The sequence below is a fragment of the Triturus cristatus genome, chromosome 7, assembly GCF_964204655.1.
Source record: "Triturus cristatus chromosome 7, aTriCri1.1, whole genome shotgun sequence".
Classification (NCBI taxonomy): Eukaryota; Metazoa; Chordata; class Amphibia; order Caudata; family Salamandridae; genus Triturus; species Triturus cristatus.
This window is the reverse complement of record NC_140590.1, coordinates 1,860,332,154-1,860,353,963: the sequence shown is the minus strand read 5'-3', so window position 1 is coordinate 1,860,353,963 and position 21,810 is coordinate 1,860,332,154. Positions and strand designations below refer to the sequence as shown.

The following is a 21,810-nucleotide window of genomic DNA, read 5'->3' as shown; positions in this document are numbered from 1 at the left end:
CCGCTCCCGGGATGCAGAGGTCACAGGGCGCCCCCTTCCAGCCCACCGCAGCCCCGTGGGCCACCTCGCCAGGCAGGGGGGACGAGGGGCAATGGGCAGAGGGGCCCCCTCGGCAGCAGCCCCCCAGCAGGCGGAACCAGTTCAGCGTCGCCCCCCCGTCAGGTCGCCGCCGCGGGCACCAGAGCGCGATGTGCGGGGGCCTTCCACAAGATCCGGGGGGGGGCCGAGCCTCCACGGGGGACCTCGCCAGCAGCAATCACCACCATACGCTCAGAGCAGGGGGGCTGGGGGGGCAGAGGAAGGCAGTCCTCCGGAGGATGCACCGGTTCACAGGCCAGGGCGCGACAATATGGCGGGTGGCGGCAATCACTGATCCGGGCCCAGCCCCACGAGCTCCCACTACTACTCTGGCCGATCCGCCCGCCGATCAGGGCCCCGCGGCCGGGGAAGGTCCGGGGAGGCGCTTGGGATCTGTCGCCCCCCCCCCCCCCCCGACTCACCCGCGGTGTGTCACAGGCCGATGTGCCTCTCCGCGGGCTTCTCCCGCCTCCGGACAGCCCCTCGTGTAGCGCCGCGGGCGCTCGTAGCAGGCGCCGCCGGCCGAGGAACCGGCCGAGTGCGCGCCCCCGCCGCGGTGACTCTTGCAGGCGGCAAAGCTCAGTCCCCAAGGCTCAGAGGCAGCCCAAAGTCGCAGCGAGGGTAGGGCTACAACTCCGCAGCAAGTGGCAGGAAGCGGATTGCAGCCAGGACGGCAGCAACGGAGGAAGAACGGATGTGAGGGGTCAGGCAGCACGGAGCTCTACCTCGGCGCGGCCATCTTGGCTAGCGCCACCTAGCGCTCGGTCTGAAGGGGTTTTTATTGTGCGGCACACTCTTTTCCTATGTTTTATAGTCCGGTAGAAGGGAAGAGGGGAGTCCTCCACTGGATCTGTGGCCGCCCGTCGCGTTGGAGTCTTCTTTCCTCTCTTTCTCCGGTCCAGGTTGCCGTGTTCTCCGGGGTAGGGGAAGGCTCTCCGGTCCCAGTGGGTGCGGGGAAAAGAGAAAGGAGACCGGTATCAGTCCAGTGCTCACTTGTGTTTTAACGTGAGGGGATGGGTAGTGGGGAAGTCACACTGTGCTCTCTCTTTTATCCTAAGTGTCTGGTGAGTGAGGGAACGGGTGTGGGGATTACGTCTCTTAAGGCTTAGTGAACTTCTGACGTCCCGCCCAATCCGCGATGCGAGCCCGTACCTGCTGGTGCCACGCTTCTCCAGAAACGTGGCAGGGCGAATCGCCGGGTCGTTGGCCTCCTGGCTCTGCTGTCTGGGCCCTCGGTCTCGGGATAAGTCTCTCGTTCTCTCCTTCTCTCTCCGGTTTCTCCTCTCAACTCTCTCTTGTCTCGCTCTCCTCTCTTCTCCTGTCCTTCCGCTATATGACCGCTTTCCTTCCGCGTCGTCATCCATGGGGGCGGGGTCTGCGCCGAGCTCGTCCCAGTTAAAGAAACGGGGGTCGTCGTTTCCTCCCGTGCTTCTTAAGTCCGCCTCTCTCTTCCAGGCGTCGTGCTGCTGGAGGTAAAGAGGGGAAAGGGGGTTGTTCATGCAGTCGTTCCTCCCGGGGTGGTTGTTGACCCGGTCAGGGTTGGACACCTTGTTACACTGGGCTTGAGAAATAACACTATTTCCGTGTGTCGCCAATCCTGGGGCAAAATGGTTAGCTCTGTGGCCTCCTGGATTGCCGCCAACAGATGGGGGGGGGGGCCTAAGAGGAGTACGTTCGGCCGTAGGAATTCCATAGGCAATCCATTAGGACCGGGGCATGCCCGGGGTGTATCGCGTTGAGGGCATCCGTCAGTTTGTCCACTGTAATTGGGGAGCTTCCGCGGCGGAATGTCCGTGAAGAATTCCGCTATTAGTTTGGCTGAGATCTGTTCATGTCGTGCATAAAGAGTTGTAAAACGTTGCGCAAAATTCCCTGGCAACGCCCTCCAGTGACATATATAGGAGAGGAGTTGGCCTAACGGTTAGGGCGCTCGACTTCGGACCTGGGGGAACTGGGTTCGAGTCTCGGTAATGACGCTAAACATCCTGTGATTCTGGGCAAATCACTTGGTCTCCCCGTGCCTAATAAAAAATGAATGTGTGTCCTCATGTAACGTAACTGGTGCTATGTAAAGCGCTCTGATACCTGATTGGATTCGGGTCAAGTTTGCGCTATATAAAACTCTGCAAAAAAAAAAAAACATATATATATATATATATATGTGATCAAGGCCTTTCGTAGGCTGAAACGCATCATGCAGGCATCGCTGTAAAAACTAGAATAAAGCAATTTTCTCACTTGCATCCTGGGTCAACTTTTCGTCTGTTCCTGTTCTCCTCGAGACTGTTGGTGCGCAGGAGCACACTCGGCGAAATTCTTCGTTGTATATATATATATATATATATATATATATATATATATACATCTACGCCGCGAATAGTGGGTACAATCGCCGGGTAGTCATCTGCCTGGCAGAGCCGGGGAAGCATTCTGCTTGACTTGTCGCCCCATTGATAAACCCAATGTTGTGGTGCCTCCCAAATCTCCTTGGCCTCACCCTTGAGATATTGCTGCAGTTCTTGTTGCACCTGTATCAGGTTGCGCCGTATAATAGGGCTAGGGTCTAGGTTAAGATGTGAAGCCAGGGCCATCTGGCGCAACTCTAATGCCACTAGTTGCTCCCGCCTTGCATGTTTTTCTATGGTGCGATAGCTGATTTCGGTACCCCGAACAGTAGGCTTGAGGGCTTCCCATAGGGTACATCGGGATAGGGCGGAGGGGCCATTCTCATCTAGGTATGTGGTGATTGCCGTGCGAAGCATATCCTGATAATCTGGGCACTGGAGATGCCAGGGAGACATGCGCCAACGGAAGGGGGGGTTTGTGTGAGCATGTGTGGAATTCTAGGGTGACCGGGGAGTGATCAGAGAGCCCGCGGGGCAGATGTGTTACTTGTGAGAATCTGTGAAGGAATATGCGATGGGCAAAGAAATAGTCCAAACGGGACTGTGACCCATGGACTGCAGACAAGTATGTGTATCTATGTTCTGCGGGAAGATATTCTCGCTAGACGGCAGCCCAACCCAGGGTGGAAACCAATGTGTTCAATTTAGTAGGGCCCAGTAGTGGTGGGCTGTCAGTACTGCGTTGCCGGTCCAGTGGTCCCATTGTATCGTTCAGTCGCCCCACAAAAGGGTCAAACCCTCGGGCATATCCCCCCAGACTCCCGAAATCTTATCAATGAAGGCTGTCCCTAGCGGGGGAGGGGCGCAAATGCTGCCTATGGTAACCCTTTCCTGGTACAGCGTGCCTGTGACAAAGAGGAATCGACCCACGGGATCTGTCTTGTGTACTACGTGCTGAAACTGGACCCTGCGATGTATTAAGATGGCCACCCCCCCTGGAACCCCTGGTGAACCCCGCATGATACACATGATAAAAGCTAAAGCGGGCTAGATATGGGGCTTTGGTACCCAGGAGGTGGTTTTCCTGCAAAAGTAGAATATCTGCCCCATACCTCTTAGCCTGACGCCAAACAGCACCTCGTTTCACTTTGTTTAGGAGGCCCCTGACGTTCCATGAGACCACAGTAAGATCCCCGAGAGGGTATACATCACCTAGCACCATTTTCTCTTGACTCGAAGACAATAGCAGCGAAGAGATCAAAACCTGAATGGTCTGTCTGCATATAACATAAAAGCACCAACATCCTCAATCTACGTTCTCTTAAAACCACACCTCCCCCGCCCCAAACACCCACCCCCCCCCCACCTACCTGACACTGCCAGAAAATAGGAGTATCTGTTGCGGTGTGAGGCACACCAGGCTCCCAACAGGGGAACCCCACGCCCTCACACCAAAAGGACCCTACCCACCCAAGAAACATGAGAGCAAGAGGAGCACAAAGTCTGTGGCTCGGCAGTCCCATGGCCTAGCATCCGCGCCCCCCAGAGAGAGATTCATACAGAGAGTCTTAATAAACAACAATCAATGTCAACTTGCTGTTGGCTGCCTGCGATGCTCCAAAAAGTTCAGGGGAGCCGCTCAGGGCTCGCAGACATCCTGTCCGATCCGGAACCCCGTTGTTTCTTGGATTTGGTTCTCTGGAGTGTCGAAGAAGAACGACTTGGAGTTGTAGATCACTCGCATCCTGGCTGGATATAGCAGCATGTATTGGATGTTCAAGTCACGGAGCCTGCGCTTAACGGTGGTGAAAGACTGGTGTTGCTGCTGGACCAGGCATGTATAATCCGGAAACACCATGATGGGCTGAGACTCGTGTTGGATACTGTCTTTATGTGTCCTGGCATAGCGCAAGATTGCATCTCGGTCAGCTTAGTTCAGGATTTTGGCGATCACCGGCCTGGGATTTGCTCCAGGAGGAGGTTTATGAGTCAAGGCCCTGTGGGCACGTTCCACCATGAAGGACGAAGGACGAAGAAAGGAGATCTTTTGGCATGAGGTCCGTGAGCCACCGGGTGATTAAGCCGATCATGGAAGCACCCTTACAGCCCTCTGGCAGGCCCAAAAAGCATAAGTTGTGTTTCGCTCGGCCCTCCGCATCCTCCACCCTGGAGGCCAGCTCTTGCGACACCACAGTGAGTTTGTTTACCTTTTTCTGGAGGGTGGAAAACGCATCTTCCACTGTTGAGACCCTCGTTTCCGTCTCTGTGATGCGATCGACAGCCGTACGGAGATCTTGACGTAGGAATGAGATCTCTGACCCTACTGCTCCGATCTTGGCATCCAGCATATCCCTAGCACTGTTTATTGCTGCTAGGAGGGCTGCATTGTGAGGTGCCGAACTTGTCCCCTCGCCGCCCGTGGGGCCCCCAGTGGGTATAGTGTAGTGGTCCAGGGTGTCCTGCTTGGTGCCAGCTGTATTGGGCTTATCGTTGCCCATTGTGGATGGAATCCAAATTTGTTTTGGTCCCTCAACGGATATGGACCGGTAACGCAGGGCCGTATGCGTACCCCAGGAAGTGTTGCCTCAGTGTAGGAGAAAATCTGTTAGATCGGGATATGCCTAGAACCAGGCCGCAGGACTGATGCTGCAGAAGAGTAGGGCCATTGGCCCGGCAAGGTACGAGCTGCCAAAACTATCACTGCACACTCACTCCTCTAGCAATAGTTGCCGGCCCAAGAAGAATCACACCACCTCCTCAGTGAGGGCCGCGATGGGTGTGTAGGAGAGTAGGGTCTGCTTTCTATGTTCACCCCCACTTTTTGCTTTACTGGTTTTCGACTTAGATGTGGCTGTGGGCCTGCCAATCAGACCCACAGCCCAGCTGTTCTCTCTCTAAATTAATACTATGTACTTTAGGTGCATAACCCAATTGGTCGGGATCACCTTATTGGACCCTGTACAGTGTACCTTAGGTACCCAGGGCATAGGTGTACCCTAGGCCTACCAGTGGCTGCAGCATGTATTATGCCACCCCTGGCCTGGCCTTCCATTATGACACAACTGGCTGATCACTCAGCTGGGGCAAGGTCGTGTAATCACCCCTTGCTTAGGTGTAGTATTCCTATACCTACCTTGTATATAGACACATGTGTACCTATCAGCCACTCCTATGGCAGGCCTTAACAATCCTGGAGGCAGAGTGCTTGGTAACATGTGAGATGGTGCTCTAGCGTGAGTTGAGCCTGTCTGCAGCTTTCGGAACCATGTCCTTATAGCTGTTCTATGATATAGCCTACCATATACTCTTAAAGTGCCTTATAATCTTAGACGGTTATGGTAACTATGGTTTGGCTTTATCGAAACATGTCGTGTAAGGTGTCTAACACTGTGGAATAATACCCCCATACCATTTCTGGCCATGAGGATATTATTCCTCCCTTCTAGAGGGAGAGACATGTTAAAATCATACTTTGCTGTTAGCCTCTGACCAAAGCCTCAGCATCACAAAATGGATGCTGCTGCCACGACACAAGTCTGACCTCCTGCTGCTGGGAGTGATCCCGGCAAGGGAGGCCTGGACAATAGGTTTCCTGCTTGGGGAGGTGCTAGCACCTCCCCAGACAGCCTTTAGTGTATTGGGGCAGGGTGGGCTGAAAGGAATGAGACATGCCTGGGGCACACAAGGTGTTCCTTGCATAGTCCAGTTCAAACCGGCGCTGGGGCACTCCAGCCCCAGCTCTGGCGCGAAACTGGACAAAGGGAAGGGGGTGTAACCACCCCCCTCCCAGGTCCCACCCATAAGGCGTGACCTAGCAGGTAACCCAGCCCCCCAGATTAGTATAAGAGTGGGAGTTGGGCCCCAGGACCTTAGATTATCCTGAACCTGCAACTTGAACAGAAACTCTGGACCTTCGACATTCGACGAAAGAAGAAGACTGAAGAATCTCCCTTGTGGCCAAGGAGTGGCTACCCTGTGCAAACAGGCACCATCAAGAGACTTACCCTTGCTTTGCTGTAGTTCTACGAGGGACCGACTGCAGAGCCTGACCAGAGCCTTGACTTCCAGACTTCTCCGACCCTGATCCACATCCACAGCTGAGCTGAGATCCGTGGAGGCGACGAGAGACGTGGGACCGGCTACCTGGGAAAAGTGGCGAGTATCTTACAGCGCAGCTTCTGAGGCACCCTCGAAGTTGTGCACCGGGGATTGAGAAACCCCAAGCACCATCTGCACCGAACATCAGCCCCCCACACTCCACGAGTCCTGCGTGGGGCCCTTCTGCATTTTCCTGCTTGCCACGTCTGTCCGGTTACTTGCCCGTTGGCTAGTAATCTTTGTGACGACACACCTTCAATTTTCCACTGCTGGTTTGGCTCCTCCAGACTGGCTCCCGCTCCTCTGTGAAAGAGAAGCACCCCAGACCTTCTTGGTCTGCACCAGAAGCAAGTCCTTCATCCTGCGTGGGTTCCGCTTGCCAAGGCTTGGTGAGTCCTAGTTCGACTTCGCCGCCGCCGACCGCAAGAGCCTTCGTGGGACAGCTCGCCTCCTGGTCCTGGTCGTCCTCGACGTCTCCTGGTACCCGTGGCTGCTGCGACAAGCTTCACCTCTTCACCTGCATCTGCACGACATCGCCTGGTTCCTTCCTGGTTCCAGCCTTGGGATCCACCGGACACTCTTCACTTACTGCCTGTCAGCATCTTTCTTCAGGCATCCATAGGAGTCGACGACTAAACCCGACGCAACTTCACACCTATGCACCCGCAGCCCGTGGGCTAGGTAACTTGGGTACTCCGGTGCTCATCAGGGTATATACTATCCTAGTGTCTAGTTTTCAAGTCTCAACTTCCTAGCTACTTCAGAAGTGTCCTTAATCTCCTAAATTCTAAACTGTACTTTTTTCCTCGATTATACACATTACGCATGAGTGTTTCCACTCAGCACCTGAATCCCGTGGGCCTCCCACTTCCTAACCTTTGGTAGTGTAGTGTAGCGTAGCCCCAGCGATTCCCTAGGCCTAGGCCTATCCCATTTCCGTGACAGTGGTTCTTATACCACTTACTTAGTATATGGTTTGCGTGGCCCCTAGGGCCTAACTGTATTACTTGCCTGTGTGACTTATGTATGCTTAAATAAGACTGTTGTACTTACCTCGAATCTCATAAAGAGTGCTGAGGGTTTGACTAGAATAAATACACTTTATTTTATATATATATATATCTGTTGTGGTGTCCTTTCATTTGGTATTCAAGGGATTACAAATGGTATAACAGCTGGCTTCACATGCCATACAGAGTTTAGCCTAAGACTGCTCTTGTCCATGCTACCACTAGGATAGCTGGTCTATAAGGTTGACTTTACAACCAATCAGCATAAGGGTTGTTTGGACTGATATAAGGTGTACACTAGAACTAGTGACATCATACATCAGGCCAACTTCTCACAGGGTGCACCTGGCGATCTCAGTAGATGCAAAGACCACGAGCCATGCGGGTCATATGCCACGGCTTGAGGGCATCTCATGGAGGGCACCACGCTGTAGAAAATGCCAGTCCAGTAGAGTACCCTCCAGGCCACCACCCGCTGGGCGCAGTACCCAGGGGATCCTGGGCAGGCTGAGGTCCCTTCGCCCACTCAGATGGCAGCAAGGTCGCATACACTGCAGTCTAGGCTTTCCCCCCCCCCTACCCCCGGGGTCCACGTGAGACTCAGACGGCCGTGCCAGGAAATCCGGGTGCTGGAATCTGTGGGAGGCTCCGGTCCAGGCCTATCCGGCTACGCAATGCCTCTACCAGGTAGGTGGGGGGGCGGGGAGAAAGCACCGCAGGCCAGTATGGGTGGGAGGGTGGCTGATGACTGTGCAGGGTATCACTGCCGCCAAGCGCTCACCTCTGGGGGCTGTGGCAGTCCCTCCCGATGCATCACCCTCCGAAGGCCAGTCCCGGCGGAGCTCAGTAAGCCCGCACAGCCGCACACGGCCAGTCTCAGGATCCAGGGCCCAGTAGCCAGCAGGGCCTGGTGGCCGCAGCGGCCCCACAGCAGGCAGAAACTCCGGGCACCCCAACAATTCCACTGCATAGGGGTGCACCAGCCACACCGTCTGGCAAGCGTCAGCAAAAGATCACGGAGCCTTGGGTGGGGGGGAGGGCCAGGCCGCGTCTGCCGCCAAGTCCAGGCTCGCCTCGGCAATCTGCACGTAGGGGCGCCGGGTGTCCGGCTCCTCTCCTCCCCTCTGCAGCCTTCACCTCTGAGTCGGGGCCCGGCCTCAAGCTTCGTAGTGATATCATATAATGTGGCTGGGGCACCAAAAGGGAGACCCGGCAGGTGCCTCGCCGGCGTGCGCCCATCAGGAGAACTCCCACCGCAGCTCGGCCACCTCGGGCAGCAAGGAAATACAGCACCCTGTGCAGTCGGGGGCACCAGTGGTATCAATGTGGCACCTCTGGGCAGGATACATGCAGGATTATGGCGTGGAAGCACAGAGTCCAGTTAGGCTGCGTCTGCTATGATGGCTCTCCAAGCCACGCCCTCCGGCCTTTCCCATTTTAAGCTGCTTCTAAGTCCATTCGGCAGTGCCCTGTCCCGCTTCTGCTGAAACAGACTTCTTGATAATGAGGCTTAAGCAAAGTAACTACACGTATATGCTGGGAGGTAGTAGATCAAAAGAGTGCAGCCTCTCCTCCACCTGTAGTTCGGTAGCCCCCTACACACACTGCTGTGACAGAAACAATTCTGTTTCACTCTGTGGGAGCGTTACCGTCCCACAGGACCGCCACCTCCACACACCACTCTTCTCTACGTGTCTCACGCCATCATGTCCTGGTCTTTTTATTGCCTTTTCTAATAGCGTGAAGTTAGAATTCTTTATGATACGGCAGCCCCTTCTTACTTTTCAACTGTGCTGGTTTGTCCAATCCCAGACCATAAATACCTATTTCATTAACTAAGCCTTGTATATTGCTGGTCTTGTTGTTCAAACGATTGGTTTAGTTATCACGAGATCAGTAGTTCTGCAGTTTGATTTTAAGCTGCCAGTGATCTTGAGTGGACCAGGCAGAGCAGCAGTGCCACCATTAACTGTTAATTGCTTCACGTTCTTTACCTTCACCGACCTTCAGACCTCTGCTGCCCCTGTGATCCAATGAGGGAAGCGACTCGTACTCCAATTCTCAGCATGAGCACACCGTGTCTTTATAGTGCACAAGATGAGATCATTAATGCTATTTGTGTTTTATTGTAAATGCAGAAACTAACAGAGAAACTATTTTAACCCAACAGGTATTAAAGCTTGAGCAGAAACTGATACAGGAACACCTGTGATAAATCACCTGAAGAATGACACTGCTAAAAATGTAATGAAAAGCATGTGATGGAGCATTAGAAACCACGTTGGAAGTGACACACGGTCGAAAACTAGTCGGGAACTGAGAGTGGTGAAATTACAGAATGTGAAAATGGTGTGAGTCATCCATCAAATGTGTGGTCACATCATGAGAACCATCTCAGAAATTAAACCAATTTACTGAATCCCGGACTCTTTGGAGCTATAGATGTTTCCTCCTATTACCTGACAGAATGCTACTGAAGAACTACATTGTTGGTGCTAATGTGTAAAATATCTGATCCATAAGATTGATCTAAATATGAGAGAAGCATTTGAGTAATGATGTCTGTGCGTGTAATTTAGGGGACCTCACTAGTGACAGCCTAGAGATTGCTAGCCACAGCGGGCAGCCATGTGAGCTTCCTATATACAGTTGCTAGAATTTACTTTTCTAGGGTTATTATCCATAACTGGCAGAGTTTGCTTGCCTCAGCTGTCAGAGTCTAGTATCCACAGATAACAAAGATAGTCATTTTCAGAGGAGAACTTACTTTCCTTTTTTGTGCTCACAGAGCTTACTGCCCACAGTTTAAAGACTACTATGCACAAGAAAATGCTTCTGAGTGAGGAAGTATATCAGTGCTCTGAATGTGACAAAAGGTTCAGGTTCAAGTACCAACTTATCATCCATGAGAGAATACATACAGGTGACAAGCCCTTCCAGTGCTCTGAATGTGGGAAAAAGTTCAGGTTAAAGTCCCAGCGTATCATCCATGAGAGGATACATACAGGTGACAAGCCCTTCCAGTGTTCTGAATGTGACAAAAGGTTCAGGTTCAAGTCCCAACTTATCATCCATGAGAGAATACATACAGGTGACCAGCCCTTCCAGTGCACTGAATGTGGAAAAAAGTTCAGTATAAAGCACCAACTCATCGTCCATGAGAGAATTCATATTGGCAACAAGCCCTTCCATTGCTCTGAATGTGGGAAAAGGTTCAATTATAAAGCAGACCTATTCTACCATGAGAGAACGCATACAGGTTATAAGCCATACCAGTGCTCTGAATGTGGGAAAACCTTCTGCCGGAAAGGACAGCTTTCTATCCATGAGAGAACACACACTGGTGAGAAACCCTACCAGTGCTCTGAATGTAAAATTAGTTTCACTGCTAAAGGCGGTCTGACTCAACATGAGAAAACACACACAGGTGAGAAACCCTACCAGTGCTCTGAATGCAAGATTCGTTTCCGTAATAAAACCTATCTGACAGAACATGAAAAAACACATACAGGGGAAAAACCTCATCAATGCATTGAGTGTGGAAAAAGGTTCAGACTGAAAGGAGGTCTTAATATTCACATAAGAATACACACAGGAGAGAAGCCATATCAGTGCAGTGAATGTGGAAAAAGGTTCCACGCAAAGGATTATCTCTCTAGGCATGAAAGAATCCATACAGGCGAGAAACCCTTTCATTGCACTGAATGTGATAAAAGCTTTTGTCATAGAAGTGACCTGAAAACACATTTAAGAAATCACACAGGTGAAAAAAAAATTCAAGACAATAAATATAGGACAAACAACACTGTGCATAGAAAAACACACATGGGTGAGAAGAAACATGTTTGTACTGAATGTGGGAAAGGATTTAGGCTTAAGAGGGGTCTTACCGTCCATTTAAGAGTGCACACGGGTGAGAAACCTTATCAGTGCTCTGAATGTAAGAAAAGCTTTGCTCAGAAAGGAGGGCTCACAGTCCATGAGAGAATGCACACAGGGGAGAAACCTTATCAGTGCTCAGAATGTAGCAAACGTTTTAGTTCTAGTGATACACTGAAAATTCATGAGAGAATCCATACAGGTGAAAAACCATATAGGTGCAGTGAATGTGGGAAAAGTTACAGTCAACTTGGGAATCTACTTTCGCACAAAAGAAGAGTACACACAGGAAGAGAAAAACGACATCACTGTACAAAATGTGGGAAAGGCTACTTTGACAAAGGCCCACTTATACGACATGAAAGAACACATACAGGTGAGAAACCATATCAGTGCAGTGAATGTGGTAAAAGATTCTGTGTTAACGTTTCTCTAATCCAACATGAGCGAACGCATACTGGTGAGAAACCTTATCAGTGCAGTGAATGTGGGAAAAGATTTAGATGGGTAGGACATCTTAATGTCCACAAGCGCTGTCATAATGGAGAAAAGCCTTATCAATGCACTGAATGTGGCAAATGTTTCCGGCGTACGCACCATCTTACTAATCACAAAAGAACACATACAGGGGAGAAACCTTATCAGTGCACTGAATGTGACAAAAGCTTTAGCCATAAATTCATACTTACTGTGCATCAGAGGACGCACACTGGCGAAAAACCTTATAGATGTGCTGTATGTGAAAAAAGATTTAATAATCGATCAGATCTTAGAAAACATGAGGGAATACATTCTGTAAATAAGCGTTACAAGTGTATAGAATGTGGGAAAGGGTTTACACAGAAAAGATGTCTTACTTCCCATCAGAGACAACATTTAGAAAATAAAACAAAGACTTGACGTCTAATAAGCTACAAAATGTAGGATGTAAAACTGAAGGTTGAATTAGTCTTGTACTCCTTATAATACAGAACAGCATCTTCCAGAACCAAGTTTGCATTGTTACATACACTAAACTGTAACATAGGTCCGGAGACAATAACTTATGTGCAAGAACATTCGCCATACAAAGACGTTTAACAAATCTGGAAAGATGACTTATTTACCCCACGAGAGATGGGATGTGAAAAGGAAACCAATTTCAGAGCAAAGATGAAGTACAAACATTTGGAAACCTTGCATTGGTAAACTGAAGTTTGGAAGTAATTGTACCGCTGACGCATACTTCTAACCGCACATTCCTCACCTAGTGAGTCCTCACTTTGCAAATCTCTCCAAACACCTGACCTCCCACAGTAGCTCCTACCCGGCAGTAGATGGTACCCTTGGATTCCAGCACAACTCCATCACACCACAGATCAGGTCGAGTTGCATAAGGGACCCGTTCCTGTGCATTGATGTAAGTTTATCTTTTTGCTGCCTAAAGATGAGGATCTGAAGCTCCGCTCCTGCTGGTTGAAATTTTTCATTTACGGTTTTTAAGAATTAACTGTGCAGGGATGTCATCCTCTAATATGACAGAATTCAAGCCATGCTGTTATCAATTTTAGAATTTTATATATTTCATATATAATGGTTGTTCTAGTTACATGGTTTTATCTTCATTTATTCACACTGTATGGCTTTAAATGAAAATGCTTTAATCATACCCCAGTGAAATGCTTGCTCTGAGATATTGTGATAATAGTGATTACACGAGTAAGTGATTCTAGATGAGTTTTGAACATTGGTACATTGGTTTCTCTGTTATTTACTTTCAACAATCTGCGCATAAAGTCTAACAGAAGTACGTAAGAGTCGGAGAGGAGACAGAAGCGCTAATTGTTTTTTTAACATGATCTTACAAAAATTTCTGCACATGAGGTTATGAAATCTCTGAACATGTATTATGCCCTGAGAGGGTTTTGGACGAGACAGGAGGAGGTGCTGCTGGGGCACAGCTGACACCGTGATATCAACAACTTCCCTTTCAAAGGATACTGCTTCTGCACATTTCATCTGAGTGCAGCTTATTGAAGGACATGGACTATAACTCTTTCTGCCGCCTAGAACAGAACTCTTTTTGTTCTGCTAAGGTATATGGGTGTGGCTTTCAGGCAGATTAGCTAATATGACTCCATAGGATTCCTTCTAGTACTTAGTTTAGCCTTGGCAGATGAAGGGGGGTTTGGGAAACTAACTTTCTAAAATATGTGCTGGATTTGAATAATCATGTTGCAATACTTCCTCCTTTTCTGTTTGCTTGTAAACATATTGGCTGCTTTCCTGATTGTTTTTATAGGTACCACTATTCATATTATGTGTACTAGGATAGGTTTTTAGCTTTCAATAAAAGTATATAATATATATCTTCGTGTGAATTCCTGAGTGTGTTCATTTCGAGCCGAGGCCTTCAAAATGTGGGACGTGCTCCCTGGGGGGTCCATGGCTGTATTCTCGGGAGGCACAAATACCTCTGCAAAGAAGTGTAATAAAGATGGCCTTGAAGTGCAGCCTTCTTTATTTGGTAGGTTTCCAGGCTGTTTTCATTTACAGACCTGGAAGTGCATAAAAACGTTTGTGTACTATGATCCGGAGGTCCATGAAGGCAGAGGTCAAAGAGGTGGATAAAAAGAACAAACTATTCTGTAACTATTTTGTGTTTTTTTAAAGTTTTTTTTGTCTGCACATATCTGAATATAAGGTAACCCACACAGTGAAATAAAAAATATATGCAAGTTAAACATCCAAAAATTCTTTGCAATTAACTACATCTCTCCATGCAAAAAAATGAATTTGACCCTGTGTGGTGCTCATGTAAATTGCTCCATTACTTTCAGGTTACGTTTGCACCAAATAAAACTACAAAAACCATCAATTAATAATCTGTGGGAATTGAGCAATCTTAGATGGTTATTGCATTCACTGCAGATGTCTGTGTGTGTGAGATCAGCAAGGCACAGAATTGGATCCTAGTTTGTGTAGAGTGGAATATTGACATATTTATTTATTGTGCTATGAGGCCCCAGCCTGTAACAGAAAGCACTGTAAATATGTAAGTCATTATTTGAAATAGTATTACACACAGTATAAGATAGAATGCCATAATTTTTTTCTTTGCAGTTTTATATAGCGTTGACACAACACAAAGGTATTTGAGCGTTTACATGAGCACCACTTATATTACATAATGTCAGTCGTTTGATTTTTTTAGGCACAGGAAGATTATGATTTGCCCAGAATCACAGGATGTTGAGCAAAAGCCAGAACTCCAATCTGGTTCTCCAGTCACAAAGTCGGCAGCTCTAGCCGTATCGCTACATCCTGAAGTAGCGTTTGAGATAAAAACAAGTGCTTTCAAAATATAAATTTTAGCAAAAATTAATCGTACTGAACGTAGTAAGTGTCTCATTTACTTTGGAACTTTGCTGATGACACCCTTATATACCCCTTGAAAGAATAAATCTTTGTAAGCATCAAGCTTTAATGCACTCCATCATTTGCAACCATACCCTTCGCTTTCAGGCAAAGGCATCCCAGGGTGTGGAGATAATAAGATCATTTCAGCAGTAATTGTTCTGTACTTCATAGTCCACACTAAATGTGGGACTTATAAAACAGCAAGTACAGCAAACTAAACCAGTAACTGACCCACAAATTTGTCTCCCCATAATGAGGGTGTTGTGACCCTTCACGCTACTGGGCCCCAGTGCAAGTGCTCTTGCTGCACCAATGATAACTGAGGAGTTTTTAAAGGGCCATCACTATCAGTGCAACAGGTACTGGAGCCAAGTGTGTAAGTGACCACTGTACCCCAATTATATCGGTCTTATTCCCCAAAAGTAGAGTGTTTTTTTTTTTTGCTAGCATTAGAGCCCTGATCACCCTTTGTGTTTTTTTCCTTAACTCTAAGGGGCAGAAATTATCATTTGTGCTGCAGGTTCAGTGGCACCGGGGCACCGTGGTAGGAGGACCCAACTAAACCCAAGTCATCATGGTTTTGCTATCCTCCTTTGCTTGTATTAGGGCCCAGAGCACACTGCTGTACCAGTGTGGTATTTAGCCTAGAGCAATGGCTCAAGGGAGAGGAAAATCAAAACAGGATACACCTTAATTTAACCTCAGAGAGATGGTGGGGGGCAAGTTGGCAGCCCTGTTTTTAACAAATGGCAGAGGAGACCGCCTGCTTTGCAACGCAGTAGCTGTCATTAGTGAAGGGATAGCGAGCCTGTTGTTAGTTTGGAGTGACAGTCAGGCAATGTGTGGAAGGTGTGAGAGAGGCAGAGCTGATAGCCTGCTACTCAGGGACTCCGTTATCATTCGTGCAGGAGGTGCATTTCCATTGGAGACCAAGAGTGCGAGGACTCCAATTTTGTGGGGCAGTATTTTTGGGTTAATTACTGGTTTTGCTGTATTTGCTGTTTTAGAAGTCTCCGATTTAGGTGCAGAAACAATACCACTGTAATGATTTCATAAGCACCACCCTTGTGCTCAGCCCCATTACTCCCACTCCTCCAATCATTGTCAAAACATTTTGAATGGGGCCTGACTTCAAAACCTTTTGCTTGGGGGTTATGCAAAAACGTTGGAAGACCTCTGATCTTGAGTGTCAGATGGTTTGGGATTCGCTTCTATTCTCTGTGCAGTCTCAACGATTGAGGGTTACCTAACACATAGTTTACTCATGTAAGTGCTCAGTGGGTTGTGGGGTGGTGGCAGGTAGGTCAAAGGACAGGTCTGTTGACATGTTGAAAAAGCTTAAAAAGCAAACTGGAAGTTCATTCACGCACAGATGCCCATAATCCAGGGAGAGCCCACAGAGGAGGTTCTCATGTCCGCAGACGTCATCCTCAATGTCCTACCCCATGCCAAACCTGGAACTGATAAGTCACAAGTTGCTCGGCCATTGTCAGTTGCAGCAAACTGAGGCCTTGGATGAGGTCATGCTGCAGATCTACAAAGTGATCCTTGGTCCCTCTGGTGCACATTCCACCCCCTTCTGATATGACAGGGCCTCTATTCCAGATTCCACCAGTGGGTCCTTCCCTAACTCTGACCCTGGATGGTGTCATCCCACTCCATGTTCCGTGCCAGGCCAGGACTCCACTCTTTTTACCTCAGGTCCCAACACTCTGTCCTCCATCAACGTTTACCCCCGCTCCAGCGGTGCCGGTTCCAGATCCGCTATTGGGTTCAGATTTGGCACCATCTTCAGCAAAAGCCTGTCCAATGCCCAGAAGCTCAGGCTGATGAGCGTGTACCTCCAGCATCTTTACCTCAACAGCAATATTTTCAGAGGACGGAAGACCTCTTTGGATCGGCTTCAGGGCATCGAGCATGTTGCACATGAGGATGATGAGATGGTGGCATACACCTCTACAGCGCTCCGCTGCCTTCTGGCTAGGTTTTCATTATAGAAATACCACATCAATAAATACATATATACATTTATTATGGTTTGCTTCCTCTTCTGTAGTGATGCTGGCATTTATCGTGACTTCCAGAAAGTCAGTCCCTTCGATGCCCCTTTGAAGTCAATACTGGATTCACTGTTAGGGCCCACATGGAAGAAGCAAATCCTTTCCTGTTGTAGCTGAGGATGTCTGTAACATAATTTAATTATGCAATATCACAAATAATAACATATCATTCCACATTAAATATTTCAGTGTGCCCCAGTGAAGTGACAATAACCTATTTGGTGAGTATTCAGTGACAAGGTGAACAAACAAGGGAAAACAGGTTATTGGTGCAGTACAAAAGGATGAGCTTGATACACTATGATTATTAAACTTTTAGGCTCTCTCTTTTCTCTGTAGTCAACGGCGTTTCGACCCTCTCTATATACGGGGTCTCATCAGGACCAAGTTACTGGGGTATATGGTGTGGCCTAATGGGCCAGAGTACATCCGATCTGATACCATCTGCGACGGATCAGCGCTGTGGTATTGAGGTGGTGGTTAAACCAGGAACCCACATTGTGGCTCGATCGTATCATTTGACGACAGCGAGACTTAGTTAAACGATGCTCTATTCCTTGATAGGGAAATCCGAGGTCGGTTGACAGGACTAATTTATATATGTTAAGCCAAGGATAGGCTCCAATAAATGCTGGCAGTGACTTGGTATCACGCCGCTCGTGTAGTCCTGGTCGACTTCAACGGTTATGGTCACTTCACTGGGGCACACTGAAATATTTAATGTGGAATTATATGTTATTATTTGTGATATTGCATAATTATATTACCTACTTCGGCTGAAGTCAGGTAGTCTTGATGACAAAAAGTGTATGGGTTGTTTTGATTAATTGGTATGAAGACCAAATTAATGTAAATAATACTTGGACTCGATAGAGGGTCATGACTGTATACAATATTTCTGTGTATGATTTAATCTGAGCAATTACTTGAGTTGCAGATTCTTTAACTATTCAGAGAAATGAGTTCCTTGTGAACATTGTTTTTTGTACTACTGAGACTCCTTATAGCCTCTTTATAGCTGTGCCCTGAGACTCCTTTAGCCTCTTTATGGCTGTGCCCTGAGACTCCTCAAAGCCTCTTTATAGCTGTGCCCTGAGACTCCCTATAGCCTCTTTATGGCTGTGCCCTGAGACTCCTTATAGCCTCTTTATGGTTGTGCCCTGAGACTCCTTTTAGCCTCTTTATACCTGTACCCTGAGACTCCTCAAAGCCTCTGTATAGCTGAACCCTGAGACTCCTTATAGCTTCTTTATAGCTGTGTCCTTAGACTCCTTATAGCCTCTTTATAGTTGTGCCCTTAGACTCATTAGAGCCTCTTTATGGTTGTGCCCTGAGACGCCTTACAGCTTCTTTATAGCTGTATCCTTAGACCCCTTATAGCCTCTCTATAGCTGTGCCCTGAGACTCATTATAGCCTCTTTATAGCGGTGCTCTTAGACCCCTTATAGCTTCTTTAAAGCTGTGCCCTGAGACTCATTATAGCCTCTTTATAGCGGTGCTCTTAGACTCCTTATAGCTTCTTTATAGCTGTGCCCTGAGACTCTTTATAGCCTCTTTATGGCTGTGCCCTGAGACTCCTTTAGCCTCTTTATAGCTGTGCCCCGAGACTCCTCAAAGCCTCTTTATAACTGTGCCCTGAGACTCCTTGTAGTCTCTTTAAAGCTGTGCCCTGAGACTCATTATAGCCTCTTTATAGCGGTGCTCTTAGACTCCTTATAGCTTCTTTATAGCTGTGCCCTGAGACTCTTTATAGCCTCTTTATGGCTGTGCCCGAGACTCCTTATACCCTCTTTATAGCTGTGCCATGAGACTCCTTATAGCCTTTTTATAGTTGTGCCCTGAGACTCCTCAAAGCCTCTTTATAACTGTGCCCTGAGACTCCTTGTAGTCTCTTTATAGCTGTGCCCTGAGACTCCTTGTAGTCTCTTTATAGCTGTGCCCGAGACTCCTTATCCCCTCTTTATAGCTGTGCCATGAGACTCCTTATAGCCTTTTTATAGTTGTGCCCTGAGACTCCTCAAAGCCTCTTTATAGCGGTGCCCTGGGACTCCCTTAGTCTCTTTATAGCTGTGCCCTGAGACTCCTTATCCCCTCTTTATAGCTGTGCCCTGAGACTCCTTATAGCCTCTTTATTGTTGTACCCTGAGACTCCTTATAGCCTCTTTATAGTTGTGCCCTGAGACTCCTCAAAGCCTCTTTATAGCTGTGCCCTGAGACTCCTTATTGCCTCTTTATAGCTGTGCCCTGAGACTCCTTATAGACTCTTTATTGTTGTGCCCTGAGACTCCTCAAAGCCTTTTTATAGCTGTGTCCTGAGACTCCCTATAGCCTCTTCATAGCTGTGCCCTGAGACTCCTCAAAGCCACGTTATAGCTGTGCCCTGAGACTCCTTATAGCCTCTTTATAGCTGTGCCCGGAGACTCCTCAAAGCCTCTTTATAGCTGTGTCCTGAGACTCCTTATCCTCAAAGCCTCTTTATAGCTGTGCCCTGAGGCTCCTCAAAGCCTCTTTATAGCTGTGCCCTGAGGCTCCTCAAAGCCTCTTTATAGCTGTGCCCTGAGACTCCTTATAGCCTCTTTATAGCTGTGCCCTGAGACTCCTTTAGCCTCTTTATAACTGTGCCCTGAGACTCCGTATAGCCTCTTTATAGCTGTGCCCTGAGACTCCTTAAATCCTCTTTATAACTGTGCCCTGAGGCTCCTTATAGCCTCTTTATAGCTGTGCCCTGAGACTCCTCAAAGCCTCTTTATAGCTGTGCCCTGAGACTCCTTATCCTTATAGCCTCTTTATAGCTGTGGCCTGAGACTCCGCATAGCCTCTTTATAGCTGTGCCCTGAGACTCCGCATAGCCTCTTTATAGCTGTGCCCTGAGACTCCACATAGCCTCTTTATAGCTGTGCCCTGAGACTCCTCAAAGCCTCTTTATAGCTGTGTCCTTAGACTCCTTATAGCCTCTTTATAGCTGTGCCCTGAGACTCCTTATCCATATAGCCTCTTTATAGCTGTGACCTGAGACTCCTTTAGCCTCTATATAACTGTGCCTTGAGACTCCTTATAGCCTCTTTATAGCTGTGCCCTGAGACTCCTTATAGCCTCTTTATAGCTGTGCCCTGAGACTCCTCAAAGCCTCTTTATAGCTGTGCCCTGCGACTCCTCAAAGCCTCTTTGTAGCTGTGTCCTGAGACTCATCATAGCCTCTTTATAGATGTGCCCTGAGACTCCTCAAAGCCTCTTTATAGCTGTTCCCTGAGACTCCTCAAAGCCTCTTTATAGCTGTGGCCTTAGACTCCTTATAGCCTCTTTATAGCTGTGCCCTGAGACTCCTCAAAGCCTCTTTATAGCTGTGTCCTGAGACTCCTCAAAGCCTCTTTATAGCTGTGCCCTGAGACTCCTTATCCTTATAGCCTCTTTATAGCTGTGTCCTGAGGCTCCTTATAGCCTCTTTATAGCTGTGCCCTGAGACTCCTTATCCTTATAGCCTCTTTATAGCTGTGTCCTGAGACTCCTTATAGCCTCTTTATAGCTGTGCCCTGAGACTCCTTATCGCCTCTTTATAGCTGTGTCCTGAGGCTCCTTATAGCCTCTTTATAGCTGTGCCCTGAGACTCCTTATAGCCTCTTTATAGCTGTGTCCTGAGACTCCTTATAGCCTCTTTATAGCTGTGCCCTGAGACTCCTTATCCTTATAGCCTCTTTATAGCTGTGTCCTGAGAATCCGTATAGCCTCTTTATGTACAAAAAGAAAAAAGTTATGTTTATTATAAGTAGTTACTATGAATGTTTTGACTCAAGAATATTTCATTGTGTTTCATTTATGAGGTATACTGAAATGAAATTAGTTGAGAAGGCAAAGTTTGTTTTTGCTCGGTTTCATTCCCCTGGCTTGCCTCTCCTCTTCTCTCAGTGAACCTCATACCACAGTCCATACAATGAGGTAAGGTGGTAGAGAAGTATACCCTGCCTGCTCCTTGATGTTTCTCCCTACAGACTGCAACCAGTGTACTCATCGATTCTCTTTTCTTTGCTCCCTAGCAGAATAAAGTAAAACATAAGTTAAATCCCTTAGAAGATGTATAAAGAACTCAATCTATTTTAGGCCCTAGTTATGGGGAGCCTGGACTGCACTGCTTCCCAGGGGCTCAAAGCTTCATTTATCAGCCAATCAGTAACACTTCTCCCATCAGGGCACTTCTTTTACCAATTTATCTGGGCAAGATTTCATTGGGGGAGAGGGGGGGGGGGAAGCGGGGGTTCTGCTTAAATATTAGGAATCCACAGCCAATGAAATAGCTTCTTTCTGCTTGAGTTTAAATGATACAAGAATGCGGTATCACATCGGGATTCTTGACTTTGTAAAGGATAGTGCCTGGGCGGGGAAAAATTCCATCGCACATAGCTGTTAAAATAGAAAATTGTTAAAAGTCTTACGTACATTATTAGTTCTAATAACGTTGGATCTTAGTGATTAAGGGGGGATAATGTAAGCCATATATGTCTTTGGATTCCTAGGATACTCCAATTCCCAAATCTCTAACTGGCTTCTGCTGGCATGCCAGGTGCAAGAATTGGGGTCAGGCGTTGGCGCCTATATTACAAGAAGGATCCTAGGGCCTGATTACCAGATTGGCAGATGGGATACCCTATCACAAACACGACGGATATTCCGTCCGCCCTATTGCCAGTTCGATAGGATATAATGGAATCGTAATTTGGTGGATGGGATATCTGTCATGTTTGTGACGGAGGAACCCTGTCCGCCAAACTCATAATCAGACCCTTAGTTTTAGATATATTTACTGGGTACACCAAAAAGACTGAGAACTTATTGAAAATTTCAAACGGATCATTAAATATCATCCTCTCAGGTGACAAAAATAACACCTAGTCATCCTCATGATTTTGGAGACGCAGCTTTCACTCCACAATTGTCCCTCATAAAACA

The 21,810-nt window shown here is 47.8% G+C and overlaps 1 protein-coding gene across 1 annotated transcript in view; it reads left to right on the top strand.

The window, feature by feature from the left end:
* The window catches only part of LOC146813495 (uncharacterized), a 50,052-nt gene extending 36,294 nt beyond the window's left edge, over nucleotides 1–13,758 (top strand). The window contains exon 3 of the mRNA XM_085620249.1: nucleotides 9,702–13,758. Coding sequence (XP_085476375.1) covers nucleotides 10,349–12,310 — 1,962 coding nt within the window. The 5' untranslated portion in view covers nucleotides 9,702–10,348 and the 3' untranslated portion in view covers nucleotides 12,311–13,758. The remainder of the gene's footprint in view (nucleotides 1–9,701) is intronic.
* The last annotated feature ends 8,052 nt before the right edge of the window (nucleotides 13,759–21,810 follow it).